Source organism: Salminus brasiliensis, chromosome 14, assembly GCF_030463535.1.
Source record: "Salminus brasiliensis chromosome 14, fSalBra1.hap2, whole genome shotgun sequence".
NCBI lineage: Eukaryota > Metazoa > Chordata > Actinopteri > Characiformes > Bryconidae > Salminus > Salminus brasiliensis.
The window spans coordinates 25,019,991-25,033,708 of NC_132891.1; the positions used below are offsets into that span (position 1 = coordinate 25,019,991).

At 39.9% G+C, this 13,718-nt stretch overlaps 2 protein-coding genes across 2 annotated transcripts; one reads left to right on the forward strand and one right to left on the reverse strand.

Annotated features, from left to right (window-relative positions):
• Window positions 1-425: 425 nt before the first annotated feature.
• On the forward strand, window positions 426-6,364 carry LOC140576914 (ninjurin-1). Its single transcript, XM_072696618.1, has 4 exons — window positions 426-491; window positions 3,170-3,401; window positions 3,497-3,626; window positions 6,023-6,364. The coding sequence occupies exons 1-4, from the start codon at window positions 426-428 to the stop codon at window positions 6,078-6,080; spliced, it is 486 nt and encodes a 161-aa protein (XP_072552719.1). The 3' UTR covers window positions 6,081-6,364.
• A 124-nt stretch (window positions 6,365-6,488) lies between these two features.
• emd (emerin) lies at window positions 6,489-11,620 on the reverse strand. Its single transcript, XM_072696617.1, has 7 exons — window positions 11,320-11,620; window positions 8,600-8,693; window positions 8,404-8,499; window positions 8,262-8,296; window positions 8,133-8,155; window positions 7,488-7,535; window positions 6,489-7,278 (listed from the first exon to the last, which is right to left on the reverse strand). Exons 2-7 carry the CDS (start codon window positions 8,679-8,681, stop codon window positions 7,032-7,034), a joined length of 531 nt encoding a protein of 176 aa, XP_072552718.1. The 5' UTR covers window positions 8,682-8,693; window positions 11,320-11,620; the 3' UTR covers window positions 6,489-7,031.
• Between the last annotated feature and the right edge of the window lie 2,098 nt (window positions 11,621-13,718).

The window sequence follows — 13,718 nt, forward strand, 5'->3', positions numbered from 1 at the left end:
TAAATGTCTGCTTCATCACCACTGTGAACAAATCTGACCGTCCTAAAACAGCTTTTCACATCAAACCACTTGATTACATCCAATCAACTATACAGTGTTGGACAACTTCATTGATTTCCCTTTTATTGGAATCTGTTTTAGGAGACAGACTGAGACTGAATCAGAGTATGAGTGTAGTTGCCAGTCCTCTTCTCTCAGTCTACACATGTTTGCATTTGTAAGTAGGTGTGATGGGAGGCACCGTTTCTCAAAGTGAAGATGTAACGCTAACCTTACCCAAGAACTGGAGAAAGTCTCTGTGTACTAGTTGTGTAACTTGAGTAGTTTGAGGTGGTTAGTAGACAAGGATTCGCTAGTTAGATCAGTGAACCCTGGGATGGTTGGTGATTAGCTGCACGGCTGCAACTAGTTTTCTTAAATACGCTATGGAGGAAGAAAAGCAAAAGTCTAAAAGAGAGGGCTTTCCTTTAAACAAACAGGGGGATGTAGAGGTAAGTGTTCTGTGTTTTGCTTTTGGCTTTACCCGTAATGCAGCTGGTAGTTGTAACTCATATATAAAGCTAGGGTACATTTTTGTGCTTTTTCTTTAACTGTACTTTTAAGCTCTCAAAGTAAAAGCTGGCCATATTTGGTGCCTAGAATCTCTGTTTTGCAGTGAGAACGATGCAGCAGCGACTCAAATATAGCACAGAGGTGACAGAATTGCTGCTGATGAAAAGGTTCTTTGATTTCAATGCACCAGCATGTCTCTGTGATTTGTGTCAGACACCTGGATTCCAGATGGGTTTGAAGAGGATCAGTGAAATAAAGCTCCTGACAGGTTTTGTTGCAGTGTAACTTTCTGTAAAACTTTTTTTTTTATATAGCTTTCAAGGAAAGTATCTGATGGACTGCCAAGCTCAAAGTCTTATGATCAAGCAACCCCCACCCCCCACACACAAACGCACGCATGCATGCACGCACGCACGCACACACACAGGACTACCTGTGATGGTGAACTTGCACAAGGCCAAATGTTCATTGCGGTCTGAGAAATGTATGCTTAGTAGGACAAACTCGGTTTCTGTGGCTGCTCCAGTCGTTAACAGAAACCAACCAGTCAGGACAAAGAGGACATATCTACATGCCTGTCAATCATCTACCCAGTCCAGCAAACATGAGCACTGATAAGTCTCAGTACGATCTGTTCCAGTCTCCAGAAAGCTCTTGTCTGGTAGAGAAAGCGTTGAATGTGATGCTCACTTGACCGTTTAAGAATGATCTTTCTAAAAACACCCAGCCCTGGTCAGTGGTTCTAGCATTAATTGGAAGAACTGACCCACCTAAAATGCCAACTGTTAAGCAGCTGTCTGTGATGCCACTTCGTGCCAAGCCAACCTAGGGAAAAAAAAGAGGTTAGAGTATAAAATCTGTGTAGATTGGTGGTACAATTTTGGGGACTTCCGGCCTGCACGGTCGACGTTTCTGCAGCACAGGTATCCTCAGTTCACCTGATCCCAGCTAACCAGGCAATAAAAATGATGATTGATCAGGTTCATTTAATTGTTCATTAAACATATTAAGAGAGAAATTACATGAAAATATAAAACTAGGAACAGTGTAAATTAGTCTACCAATTAGTGTTCTCACCTGCGTACTGAACCGAGATATGAAATTTTGTATAAAATGTAATGTGCTGTAAGGAGATGTGTGGGTGTGTGTATATATATATATATATATATATATATATATATATATATATATATATACATTTAAATTCCATATACAATTTCATATAAATATAAATATATATATATATATATATGTCTAAATCAAGTCCCTAAATTGGATTATATGCCTGGGTAGAGAAGACTCTGCAGATGTAGTCTTTCTAGTTCAGTAAGTGGATTTTTGAAGTTTGTTGGTTATTGCAGATGTTCTCTTACTGGAGCATCACTACAGCAACAGGCAGCATAGTGTGACTCTTATGACCCATAAGTTGTGAGGGGGTCCCCCTGGCGGCCGCAGGGTCCTCGGCAGTCTCCTGTGTCGCTTATTTACAGCTTCATCACTGCACAATTTTACACAATTTCAGTATTGGATTTACACATCACTCAGTTGTTTGAACTCTTACAAAACATGTTTATATATATATAAAAACTTTTTATTAAAAAAAAACAAACAAACAAAACAAAACAGTAGCCAGTGCTCTTTAACGGGAGCGTTATTGAAGTAGAGCATTGAGTTTTAAACAGGGAACCTTGCCTTTGCAACTTTTTCAAAATCCTCATAATTTCTAAAGATTAAAAATTGCACCTGTAAGTTGTGTACATTGCTATATTGACATTGAGATGCTGCATTCAAGGGCCTAGGTTTGATTAGGGCATTGGTGGGGGTATACAGGTGGCTCACAGGAGGCCCCCTGAAAGCCCCCCTGAGAGTTTTTTTATTTTTTTGCATTTATGACTTCCCACAATTTCACAATTTAATTTTTTATAGATAAGGGAGTCTTTCTGTCAGTATGTCCCTGAGGCAATAATGAGACAGTTTTGATTATGTTAACCAACAGCTTTATGATAAATCTTAAAAACTAGTAAAATTCACAATTAAAAAAGAAGTTTTTAGTCTGTACTGAATTCACTTTACCTGTGGCCTTGCCTCTGTCTGAGTTACCACACGGCCGGGTTGTTTCTGTCACCAGAGAAAATAATACACTAATGCAGCCATATGAATGGAGAGCGAACCTTTATGGCTTCGTTAAGTATTTTTATTACACTTTGACTTGATCCTAACGACCACCTTCCTTTTTTTGGCTGCCATCCTTAGGCTAATCACCACACACACACACACTAACGTTTAGGGTTGCCACCAGTTCTGTAGCTTTAATAGCCTACAGAATCGTCCCTTATTTACTGATAAACCCCACTGTCTCTTCCTGAATCAGTACGAGGTGAGATGTTTGTGCACACAGCTGTTGGATGCTGTCTCTCACTTAGCCTACATGTACATCTAGCTGACAGAGCCTTGGCGTTTCCTGTAACCACAGCCTCTCACACATTAGCAAGAAACACTACCAAAGCCCGTCCTGTTAGCACTGCGGGTCAGGCAGGCGGGTTCCTGAGCGTATTTAAAACATGCCAAAATAGTTATCGTTTCATGATGACTAATTAATCATTTCTTTCATCTTTAGTCTCTGGGTCAGACAGGCAAGGCCCACTGGCACATGGATATGAACCACTACGCTACTAAGAAGAGTGCAGCTCAGAGCATGCTGGATGTTGCTCTGCTGATGGCCAACTCCTCTCAGTTAAAGACTGTACTGCAGGAAGGGCCCGAATACAGATTCTACATCCCTGTCATCACGCTCATCACTCTGTCCATTACACTGCAGGTCATTGTTGGCCTACTACTCTTATTCATCGGTGAGCTGGAGCCCCCTCTTCTCTTTCCTTTCCCATTTATCATATGCCATATCTTACGGGACTATGTCTGCTCTCCCTTTTTCTCTCCTCTGTAGTGAAATCTAATCTAAATGACATGAGGAAACAACCCAAACTCAATCTGATGAACAACGTGACCACAGTCTTTGTCTTCTTTATTGTCCTCATCAATGTCTTCATTGCTGCTTTGGGATTTGACTCTGGTCGGTAAGGAAGGTTTCAGTTTATATTTACATTCATAAGTTTGGACTCATAAAAGATACTTTCATTCTTTAATATTTTAGACGACAGAACTATAAAATAGTTGATGAGGAAATAATCCAGTCAGAAGAATTGGAATTCTGAGGGTTTTATACACTGTTCAAAGCCAGTCCTGCTTTCCTGTCGTACCAGAGGAGGATGGTTACTCAATTTGAATTTTAAAGGATTTTCTAAAGGTTTATTCCTCCCATTCTAAGTTTTTGTTCTGGCCATGGGCTTGCTTAAAAGAAGCCTGGGCCTGGTTTGCCATAATACCGGTTTTGTAAACAAATCTGGCCCATTTTACCCAGTGTTAGTTTGTGCCCCACTCTCCTCCATTCCATTTAACGTAATGTAATGCAACACTTGTAATGGTGTAAGAAATGTATTTACATACATTTTAGTATGGCTGTCTGTGGTTTGGACGCAGCAAGTAACTGGAATTATTGGAAACGACATTACAACTATAAAGCTTAAACTTTTAGGCCAAACTGTCTTTAAAACATTTTTCAAACCTTTGTTTTTAAAAAACTCTTATTATTGGAATTTCACATTTTCTGTTGTAGTGAATATTTCTTTTTGTGCATTGATGTTAACTGCATTTCACAGATCCATAAAAAGTGGAATATATATATATATATATATATATATATATATATATATATATATATATATATATATATATATATACGCAGTGCCTCCAAGTAGTATTCAACCCCCTGCAGATCTTGCAAATATAACAAGTTGCAAATAAGTTAGAGCCTTCAAACTTTAAACAAGAGCAGCCTTTATTAACAGATACATAAATATTAAACAAAAAATATAAGTTGCTCAGTTAAATTATAATACATTTTAAACATAAAAATGTGGGTCAATTATTATTCAACCCCTAGGTTTAATATTTTGTGGAAAAACCCTTGTTTGCAATTACAGCTATTAATAGCTGGTGTAAGACCTGATCAGGCTGGCACAGGTCTCTGTAGTAATCTTGGCCCACTCCTCCATGCAGATCTTATCTAGGTTCTTTGGGTGTCTCATGTGGACTTTAATCTTGAGCACCTTCCACAAGTTTCCAATTGGGTTAAGGTCAGGGGACTGACTAGGCCACTGCAACACCTTGATGTTTTCCCTCTTGAACCAGGCCTTGGTTTTCTTGGCTGTGTGCTTGGGGTCAATGTCTTGTTAGAAGATGAAATGACAACCCATCTTAAGATCCTTGATGGAGGGGCGGAGGTTTTTGGCCAAAATCTCCAGGTAGGCTGTGCTATCCATCTTCCCGTGGATGCGGACCAGATGGCCAGGCCCCTTGGCTGAGAAGCAGCCCCACAGCATGATGCTGCCACCACCATGCTTGACTGTAGGGATGGTATTCTTGGGGTCGTATGCAGTGCCATCCTGTCGCCAAATGTCACGGGTGTGGTTGGCACCAAAGACCTTGATCTTGGTCTCATCAGACCAGAGAACCTTGAACCAGTCTGCCTCAGAGTCCTCCAAGTGATCATGAGCAAACTGTAGACGAGCCTTGACATGGCGCGTTGAAAGTAAAGGCACCTTATGGGCTCGCCTGGAACCATTGCGGTAGAGTATGTTACTTATGGTATTGACTGAAACCAATGTCCCCACCGCCATGATCTTCCTCCTTGGGTCAGCCTTGACTGTTCGGACAAGCCTGGCCTTGACACGGGAGGAAACTTTGAAAGGCTGTCCAGGCCGTGGAAGGTTAATAGTAGTTCCAAAAGCCTTCCACTTCCGGATGATGCTCCCAACGGTGGAGACAGGAAGGCCCCACTTCTTGGAAAGGGTTTTGTACCCCTTGCCAGCCTTGTGACCCTCCACGATTTTGTCTCTGATGGCCTTGGAATGCTCCTTAGTCTTTCCCATGTTGACCATGTATGAGTGCTGTTCACAAGTTTGTGGATAAATAGTCAGAAAAGGTGGGAAAAAACAGATAATTAATCCAATCTGATCAATACATCTGAAGCTCATTGTTCTTTACAATACTTGATACTTGAGGGAACCAAACAGACTTCTGGTGGTTTGAGGGGTTGAATAATAATTGACCCTCTGAATAAACTTCACAATTTTAAAAAACAACAAACAAAGAAATAACCTTATTTTTTGCTGCAGTGCATTTCACAACCATATATATATATGGTTAAAAATTGTATGTATTCATTTTTTTAACATTTTCAAAATGTAGGTTTTTTTAGGTTACTGCAGTTCAGAAAATAAATGTACGTATTTATAAAGGATAAACCTGCTCTAATTTACATTGTTAAGTTGCTAACTGCCCTTTTTGCAATGTTATGGTTGACCGTGAATTGACCTGTTACCTGTTTGTCTTTCCTTGTGCCATATCTTAGGACTCATACGACGGCACCTGCTGTTCTTTCTCAGAGTGACTTTACTGGGGATGATTAACTTCTCTTCAGATACACACTAGCGTGCTTTCCCTCATCTGTCCATGTTTTTGTACGGACTCTATGTGCCTTCGATGCCACTCAAAATGACTCAAACAAGCATTGCACAGAGCATCTGAGATGAAGAATGAGTGACTCTGCTACAGCAAGCCACAGGGAGGGATACTGAGCTTTGTCAGTGTCCAGGCCAGGGATTAAGCCCAGTCCTGGACTACAACCCCCTCAGTCAGAACACTGCTCCTGGACTAGACTTAATCCCTGTCTGAGAAATCAACCCTTGTTTTCTGTGTGTTTAACTGATGTGAATAAACACTTTTTTGTGGCTCAGAATACAATTCATGCCCATCAGAGTAGGTCCCACTGAGAAAAAGAGAGACCTGCATGCACTAAAAAAAAGAAGAGGCATGGCTTTGGTTGAATCCTTTTTTTATGAAGTTTACAAAAAAAGTCTTTTTCAATAGCAATCACGAGCAAATTTCACGAAGTTTGCATTAAACGTGTTCCATTACAGCACCTTAAATCACCATACAGACACTGGACATTTACTGAACAGCTCTATTCATCAGTGTTACATCATGAAAGACAAAGAACTGTAAGGTATTAGAGGCTTTTCTAAAGGACATTTAGGTCTATTTAGGTTTCTTTGGCGTTCAAACGTTTGTAAACATACAAATACGAATGAAAATGTCAGATATTGCCTTAAAGGACATCGATTTCCCTAATGGCTTATAAAGAACTAAGCATCTTAATGAACATTTTTAATTTGGTTCTAAGTTAATGGGAATAAGGTGTCAAGACTTAACTGCCTGTGCAAATACACTATAAAATTTGACATTATGTCTAACCGTCAAAAATATCTATACTTGTAGTGCTCTAGATATGATGACCTCGAGGGGGAAGAAATTAATAGACAAGAGGAACAGAATTTAAGGAATAAGAGATGAAGAAGTGCCTATGCGTCAATTTTCCCAAAGGGGCTTTGCTCTGCAGACTCCATGTTTGAGTACACATAGTAAAGAAACACTGCAATGATAACAAACACCAAGACTCGAAGCCAGCCTGGCACACCCCCTGACTTGCTGCCCTCCGATTTGGCTGCCACTGGACTTGCATCCTGTTGGCCGGATCTGCTTGTGTAGGCTGTTGATCTGAAGCGGGGCGTGCTCTGGTAGGTAGTTTGAGTGCGGCTGATGAGAGGCCTTTATAATGACATAGAGTTCAAGTTTAAAGCATAACGGCATTTGGATACAGAAGAGTCAGGAAATCTATGCACAGACTAGTAAAGTGCTGTTAGATAAGAAGAGGCTTTGCAAATTAAATAGCATTTTTTAAGAGTGTCTGGAAGAAGAGCTACTGACACACTGTTATGTACAGGGTTTAGTTTTGGTAGATGGTGTTAAAAACTCACTCGTCCGCATTATCTATTTCATCATCCTTGAACATCGATCTTCTTATTCTGCAAATACATATTACAGTGTTATAGGACACCAGACATTACATATAGAGACATTGCCTATTAAAGAAAACGTGTTTTCAACCTAGTCTCTTAGATTTACCACAATTCACTGTGCAGCTGTGCATACCTCACATTTTATTTTACGGTTTATTCAATTGCAGTGTTCTTTTGGGTACTGGATCCCTAGAACGTGCTCAGTATACACTCTGATGAATGCCATGTCACATGTGACTAGAGAGATTAAGATGGTGTTTTTATGATTTTATTTTTGGATATATGATTCTGCAATAAAACATTACCAAAAATTCTTCCCTCTAGAACGCTAGTCTCTAAAAAAAAAGGTTAGGCAGATTGTACAATGTACAAATGTATTTGACTGCATAATTCAGTTAGTATGTCTTAAACATTTATTGATAGGATTTAGCAGGTGTTCAATGACCTGTATATTAGGTTTTCCTTGCATTTGATCAGATGTATAGCTGCCTATATAATTACTCAATTTTTAAGAGTAATAATATTAATAAGAAATTTAGCAAAACACAAAATGCATAAAATCAGAAGGTGTAGACAGTCTGCTGCCTAGGACACTGTACTCACTCTCCAAAGCCTTCCTGTCTCACCTGGAATTTAAACCATAGCAAAGATTAATTTCCTATACAAACTAGAAGAAGTTGTAATGAAGTAAGAAGTTGTAAGAGTAATTACTGCTACTCAACATGTACTTACTGGTGGGTGATATGTAACGTATGTAATTTCTTCCTCTGTGGAAAAAAGAATTGTCAAGAGTTTACGACTTAAGACTCTCCAACTCTCAAAATCTGAATAAGAGATTTTAATATCTCGTTTTGAATTAAGGAGGCTTAATTACGTTCTTCTCTGTAGTACGTCTTGTCGGGAGAAGATGGCTTAGTGCCTTTGGCCATGGCCTCTGTCAGCTTCTTCTCATAAAGCTTCCTGGTGGAATCTAAACAGAGAAGATTTCATCATTTTTTATGTTTTGAAAAAAATGTAAAACAGCAGAAACTCTACATTCTCTGTTAGACAGATTAATATGTGTCTCTTACCAACAATGGGTCCATGTTTGATTTTATACTCATCCAGGAGTTTAGCAAGCTCCTCGGCAGACTTGCCACTCAGCGAGGACATGACTTTTGTACACTTGAAAGTACAAAATAAACACAGTGTCAATTACAGGAAATATTCAGAAATATACAGGACATGGCAGACATGCCCTATATATTACATTTATAGCATTTGGCTGACGTTTCTATCCAGAGTGACCTACAAATGAATCATGTTGTTGTAGGTGAATGTAGCATGCTGTGCTCTTGCCTAGCTGGAAATAGAACTAGGGCTATGGCAACCTGTCCATAATGGACGTCATTGATTGTGGAAATATCCATTATCACGCACGGTTTGCATACCGTTGCCGTGCAAAGATGGCCATGCCCCTGAAAACATGTGGGCTGCATCCTAATTACGTACCACACAATAAGACTATAAGGCATTTACTATACACTAATCTTAATAGTGCAAGTTTGACAGGTTAGCACACAAAAAATGCCAACATACGTCACTGCAGATTCTCCAGCCAACTACCAGTAACTAAAACGCCCCCTTGGATTTCAAGCTGCTTCTAAAAAAAGCATCCCAAAGTGCTTAAGACGACAGCATAACAGCCTTGTGTCTTCCTCGCCCCATGTTAAAAGCAATTTCTGCCCCGCTGCTGTTAAGGTATTGCAAAGTTGCACCATTTGTTATGTAACATCGTCATTCAGCCATTGTTCATTTTTCAGTTTCTTTGTACAAGTGAGAGAATAGCTTAAACTGACAATACAGCCTGTTCTTATAGGCTGTAAATTGTTGTAATTATTGTCCTTGCACTACACTCATGCAAAAATACATTACCTCAACTACATATTACCCCAGTGAGCAAATCATTCAACTGTAAGTTTTAACCACAGTAAGTTTTAAGTCTAGTATTTAAGTAAAAATATAGATATATACGCTATTATATACACTATGTCAGGTAATGGGGTTGCTATGACAAGGAAGAGGCAAACTGTTAACATTGGGGTGAATTATGTTGCAGAATAACGCCCTGAAGCACATACGTGTTTTAAGAGAAAAATTTAAAATGAAAGATTTAATTTTTTTATGTTACGTTTAAATGTATTTAATCTAGCAACATACACACATATTCATTTAGAATGATTGATAAATTAGACATTATATTAATAAACTAAAATAAAACAAGGTTGATTAATGAATTAAAAATACTATTTTTTAGGTGCAGCCCTTAATGGAACCCTTATCTGCCATGGGGAGGGCAATCTTGATACCCACTGCACTAAACCAACCGCTTTACAGGCAAAGAACTGATGAAAAAAAAAACAAGATAAACAATATTTTAATTATTTTCTATGAAACCTGAAATTCAAATCTCACCCCTCTTTGTTTAATCTTCAGTGTCATGTACTCTATTCATTTTGTGTGCAGACCTGTCCAATACACATGGTTAATAATGCACCCTTAAACAACTTTTCATTAAATTGTTCATTATTGTTCATTAAATAAATCTTTTTAGCAGCAGTATTAAAATGGGTTGTGCTTGCAGAAGAGTGTTGGTACTCTATTAAAGCCTTTCTGCTAAGACTGACAGCAGCAGTTCACATTCTGCTCTACGTGGAACACTGGATGTTTGAAAAGTCGCCTCTGGTAGAAGAGCCACACCCATTTTTCAAAACTGTAGTTATGCCCCAAACCACACACACTGGTTTTATTCGCATACTACATTAATGAGTGCCCTTCCAGTTACAGTGCACTGATTTTACGCACTCTTTAGTGTGGTAGCGCGCGGTTTAGGACGCAGCCTGTGAATCCGCTTTAGTTGAATGAAACGCTTGGCATTAACACTGGCTTTATTTACACACTATCACCACCTGCTGAACATCACTGAGCTGCACTATTTAATAGATAGTACCGTACATTTTATTGACTGTCTTAAGCTTTATTTAAGATAAGATAAGATAAGATAAGATAGTCCTTTATTAGTCCCGCAGTGGGGAAATTCCCAGTGTAACAGCAGAAAGGGATAGCAAGACACTCAGTTACAAAAATTTCATCGCTCAAAATGCATACAAATAATTTTATATCCAACTTTTAAAGGCTATAGGAGGCAGATCACAGTAGCGCTAGTAGTAGTAGTAGTAAAGTAGTGGAGTACGTTAATCACGTTAACATGAGCAAAGATTTTTTACACATATAAAACTAGCTAGATAGCTAACGTTACAGTCCTGATGGGGAAATTGTTTGCTACTGCGCAGAATAACGTTCTCGGTTTATTTAATATATCTATGCTTAAACCAGAGTCGTAAGAAAAAAGGGAAAGTCCAGCTCAAACATCTGGAGCTGAAGGAGCTCTAGGCGCATGCGCACTTACACATTGACTTAGCAAAAGAGGAATAGTCGCACGGCAGCTAATACACAATCGAGGTGTAAAAGGAAACACATTTTGTGGAATTAGAGGCAACTATCTCTTCAATAAGCCGAAGATCTGCATCAAAATAACGCTAATCGGGGTGTATGCATGAAAAAAAAAGCCTGAATGTGGCTAGCTCGTTGTTTAGCAGATGTTAGCCCTTCAAGTTACCGAGTTCGCCTCCATAGTGGGACACAAAGAAAGGGGAAAGTGGACAAACGGAAACACCGCCTGCTAGGACTATGCCTATCACATGCTTCTCCAAGCAGAAAGTAACATATTCACGTTCAAAAGTGCACTCACCTGTCGGAGGTTTTGTATAAGTGGTGCTAGCTAACTTTCCTAGCTAGCCTCCAGAGCTGGGCGTGTGTTTCCTCCGCCGAAGTGACGCCGTGGGAGACGCCCTCAGCCCACCGCAGCTTGGAGTGAATTTCGAAATGCTACAGCCCGAAACAGAAAGCAGTCAGACTGCCATCTTACTAGCCAGCTACAATCTTGGCACATTGCCTTTGGAAACACTTGCTACGCTGCTACTGGCATCGTAAAAGCCCAATTTCACACTAGCAGCCCTTTTACTGTCTGTCCTGCGCAGTGTTAACGCAGTTGTGTCCCCTACAGGCCACGAACTGAGCCGGTTGAATTTCATTTCGGGCAAATATTTTATATATTAATTTCAATTTGACTGTTGTTCTTTACACCGCGACATAATTGTATGATCAATGGACCAATACAAATGGCCGAAAATGACTTGAAATCTCTGTAACTAACCACAACAATGTGAGTTAGGAGTGAGTCGATTCTTCGAGTCTAGGCAGTTGGGAATGGAGAGTTGAATCCAAAGCTTTGGACTCGACTCCACGCTAAGATTTGTTCGTCCACGCGGAGTGCAAGCTGCCACCACCGAGACACTGGATCTGAAGAGGTGGTCTTCACAACACAAGCATCTGGGGACTGACTGTATTTATCCTGGGTAAAGTGGAAAACAGTATAAAATGTAAAAATGGTAAGAAACGTTACATTGCACATGAAACATTTACCCACATACACATTTTCAGTTTTTAATTTAATTTTTAATTTAATTGAATTTATCTAGAGTTCATTTTATATATATATATATATATATATTTTTTTTTTTTTTTTACTGATTTGATTGACTGGAAACCACAGGCACATGCTAAAACAGCCAGTTTGCCACACAACACATCCTAAAGCAGCCGGCACTTCACCTGGCACATCATAAAGCAGCTGGCACTTCACAGGCACATCCTAAAGCAGCCAGTTCGCAACCTGCCACATCCTAAAGCATCTCTCCACCTGTCATATTCTAAAGCAGCCACTTCTTCACTCAGCACATTCCACAGCAGTCGGCATTTCACCTGGCACATCCTGAAGCAGCCACAATTTCACTTGACACATCTTAAAGCAGCCAGCACTTCACCTGCCACAGCTTAATGCAGCCACATCTTCACTTGACACATAGGGGGTGCATTATGTGTGTGTGTGTGTGTGTGTGAATAAAGGTGTTAAGTTTAGGGCCTGGGACTGACTGAGGCCCCGAAAAATGAATATTATGGCAGAATTGTTAGAGGTGTGGGGGCCAGTATAATGTCTTTTCACAAGCCCTAAAGTCCCTGGCAGTGCACCTGCTGGCGGCTTTAGGATGTGCTGGGTGAAGTGCCAGAGACGCAACCTCTATTGATTGGGACTTTATATACAGAATGCTGAATGTATTTATCCTACTCAACTCTATGTATTGTAGTAGTTTGTTAGTAGCGGTTTTGGATCATTATGCTTTCATTTGAGTGCTTATATGCAGCTTGTCCTCTCACACACACAAGTCCTTTAAGAACACACCCTTATCTGGAGTGAAGTTCTAGTTCATTCATGTGGGAAGTGAATTGTCACTTGCATGCTAATGTTAATGTTCTACTCTCAAACTAAGCCTGGTGAGCCTCTGCCCAGCTCTCTCCTCTGATCACTCCTGGAGGTCTTGGGAGAGCCACAGTCCAACACAGTTTGTTGAGTTCCCTGATCCAACTCCTCTGTTAATTGCTCTTTTACAGGGTTTGTTTGATCCGTGATCTAAGCCCTCCGGGACCACGACTGAGTACTTCAGCTTGAGAGGCTCATTTGAGACATGCTGGACTGCTCACCATGATCCAAGTCTCCTAGCAATGGTCAAAGAAATTACAGCAGTAGTATAGTTGCACATGACAAATTCAGTTATTTTAAAGCACAATGAAATTGTGGTATTATTAGCATATATTGTTCTAATGAAGATAAATATGCTTGCAAAGCTATTTACTACTCACATGTGGTCATCACTGCATATTTGGAGAATCTTATTTACGTTCTGTTGCAATTCTGACAGCAAGAGGAAGTTCAAGAGGGAAGAACTGCCCACATTAGCCACACTAGGTAATCTAATTTAAATTTTAATCTTGTTAAAGAGTTCTGTATGAGAGGTGTGGACTTTTTAGGCAGGCCTGTGAGATTCTGAGATAAGCAGGAAGGGACGTTCTCGCTGAGACCTTTATCTTGCTTAAACTGAACTGGATGCAATCTTTTAAGCAAGTCACATTTGCAGGGACATATGAAGGTAAGAACCCCCTCGAAAAGGAAAGTGGATGCTATGCAGGACAGAATTCCGATTTACTTCCATGAGTTTTTCCTTATCTTGCCTTGCGCAAGCATCAGGTTTG

Excerpts from the sequence above, each read along its gene's own strand:
- LOC140576914 (XM_072696618.1), top strand. The coding sequence starts at position 426 with ATGGAGGAAGAAAAGCAAAAGTCTAAAAGAGAGGGCTTTCCTTTAAAC. Across the intron at positions 492-3,169 it reads ACAAACAGGGGGATGTAGAG|TCTCTGGGTCAGACAGGCAA; the intron begins GTAAGTGTTCTG and ends TTTCATCTTTAG. Across the intron at positions 3,627-6,022 it reads TTGGGATTTGACTCTGGTCG|GACTCATACGACGGCACCTG; the intron begins GTAAGGAAGGTT and ends GCCATATCTTAG.
- emd (XM_072696617.1), bottom strand. The coding sequence starts at position 8,681 with ATGTCCTCGCTGAGTGGCAAGTCTGCCGAGGAGCTTGCTAAACTCCTG. Across the intron at positions 8,156-8,261 it reads ACGTTACATATCACCCACCA|GTGAGACAGGAAGGCTTTGG; the intron begins GTAAGTACATGT and ends TTTAAATTCCAG. Across the intron at positions 7,536-8,132 it reads AGACAGGAAGGCTTTGGAGA|AATAAGAAGATCGATGTTCA; the intron begins GTGAGTACAGTG and ends ATGTATTTGCAG.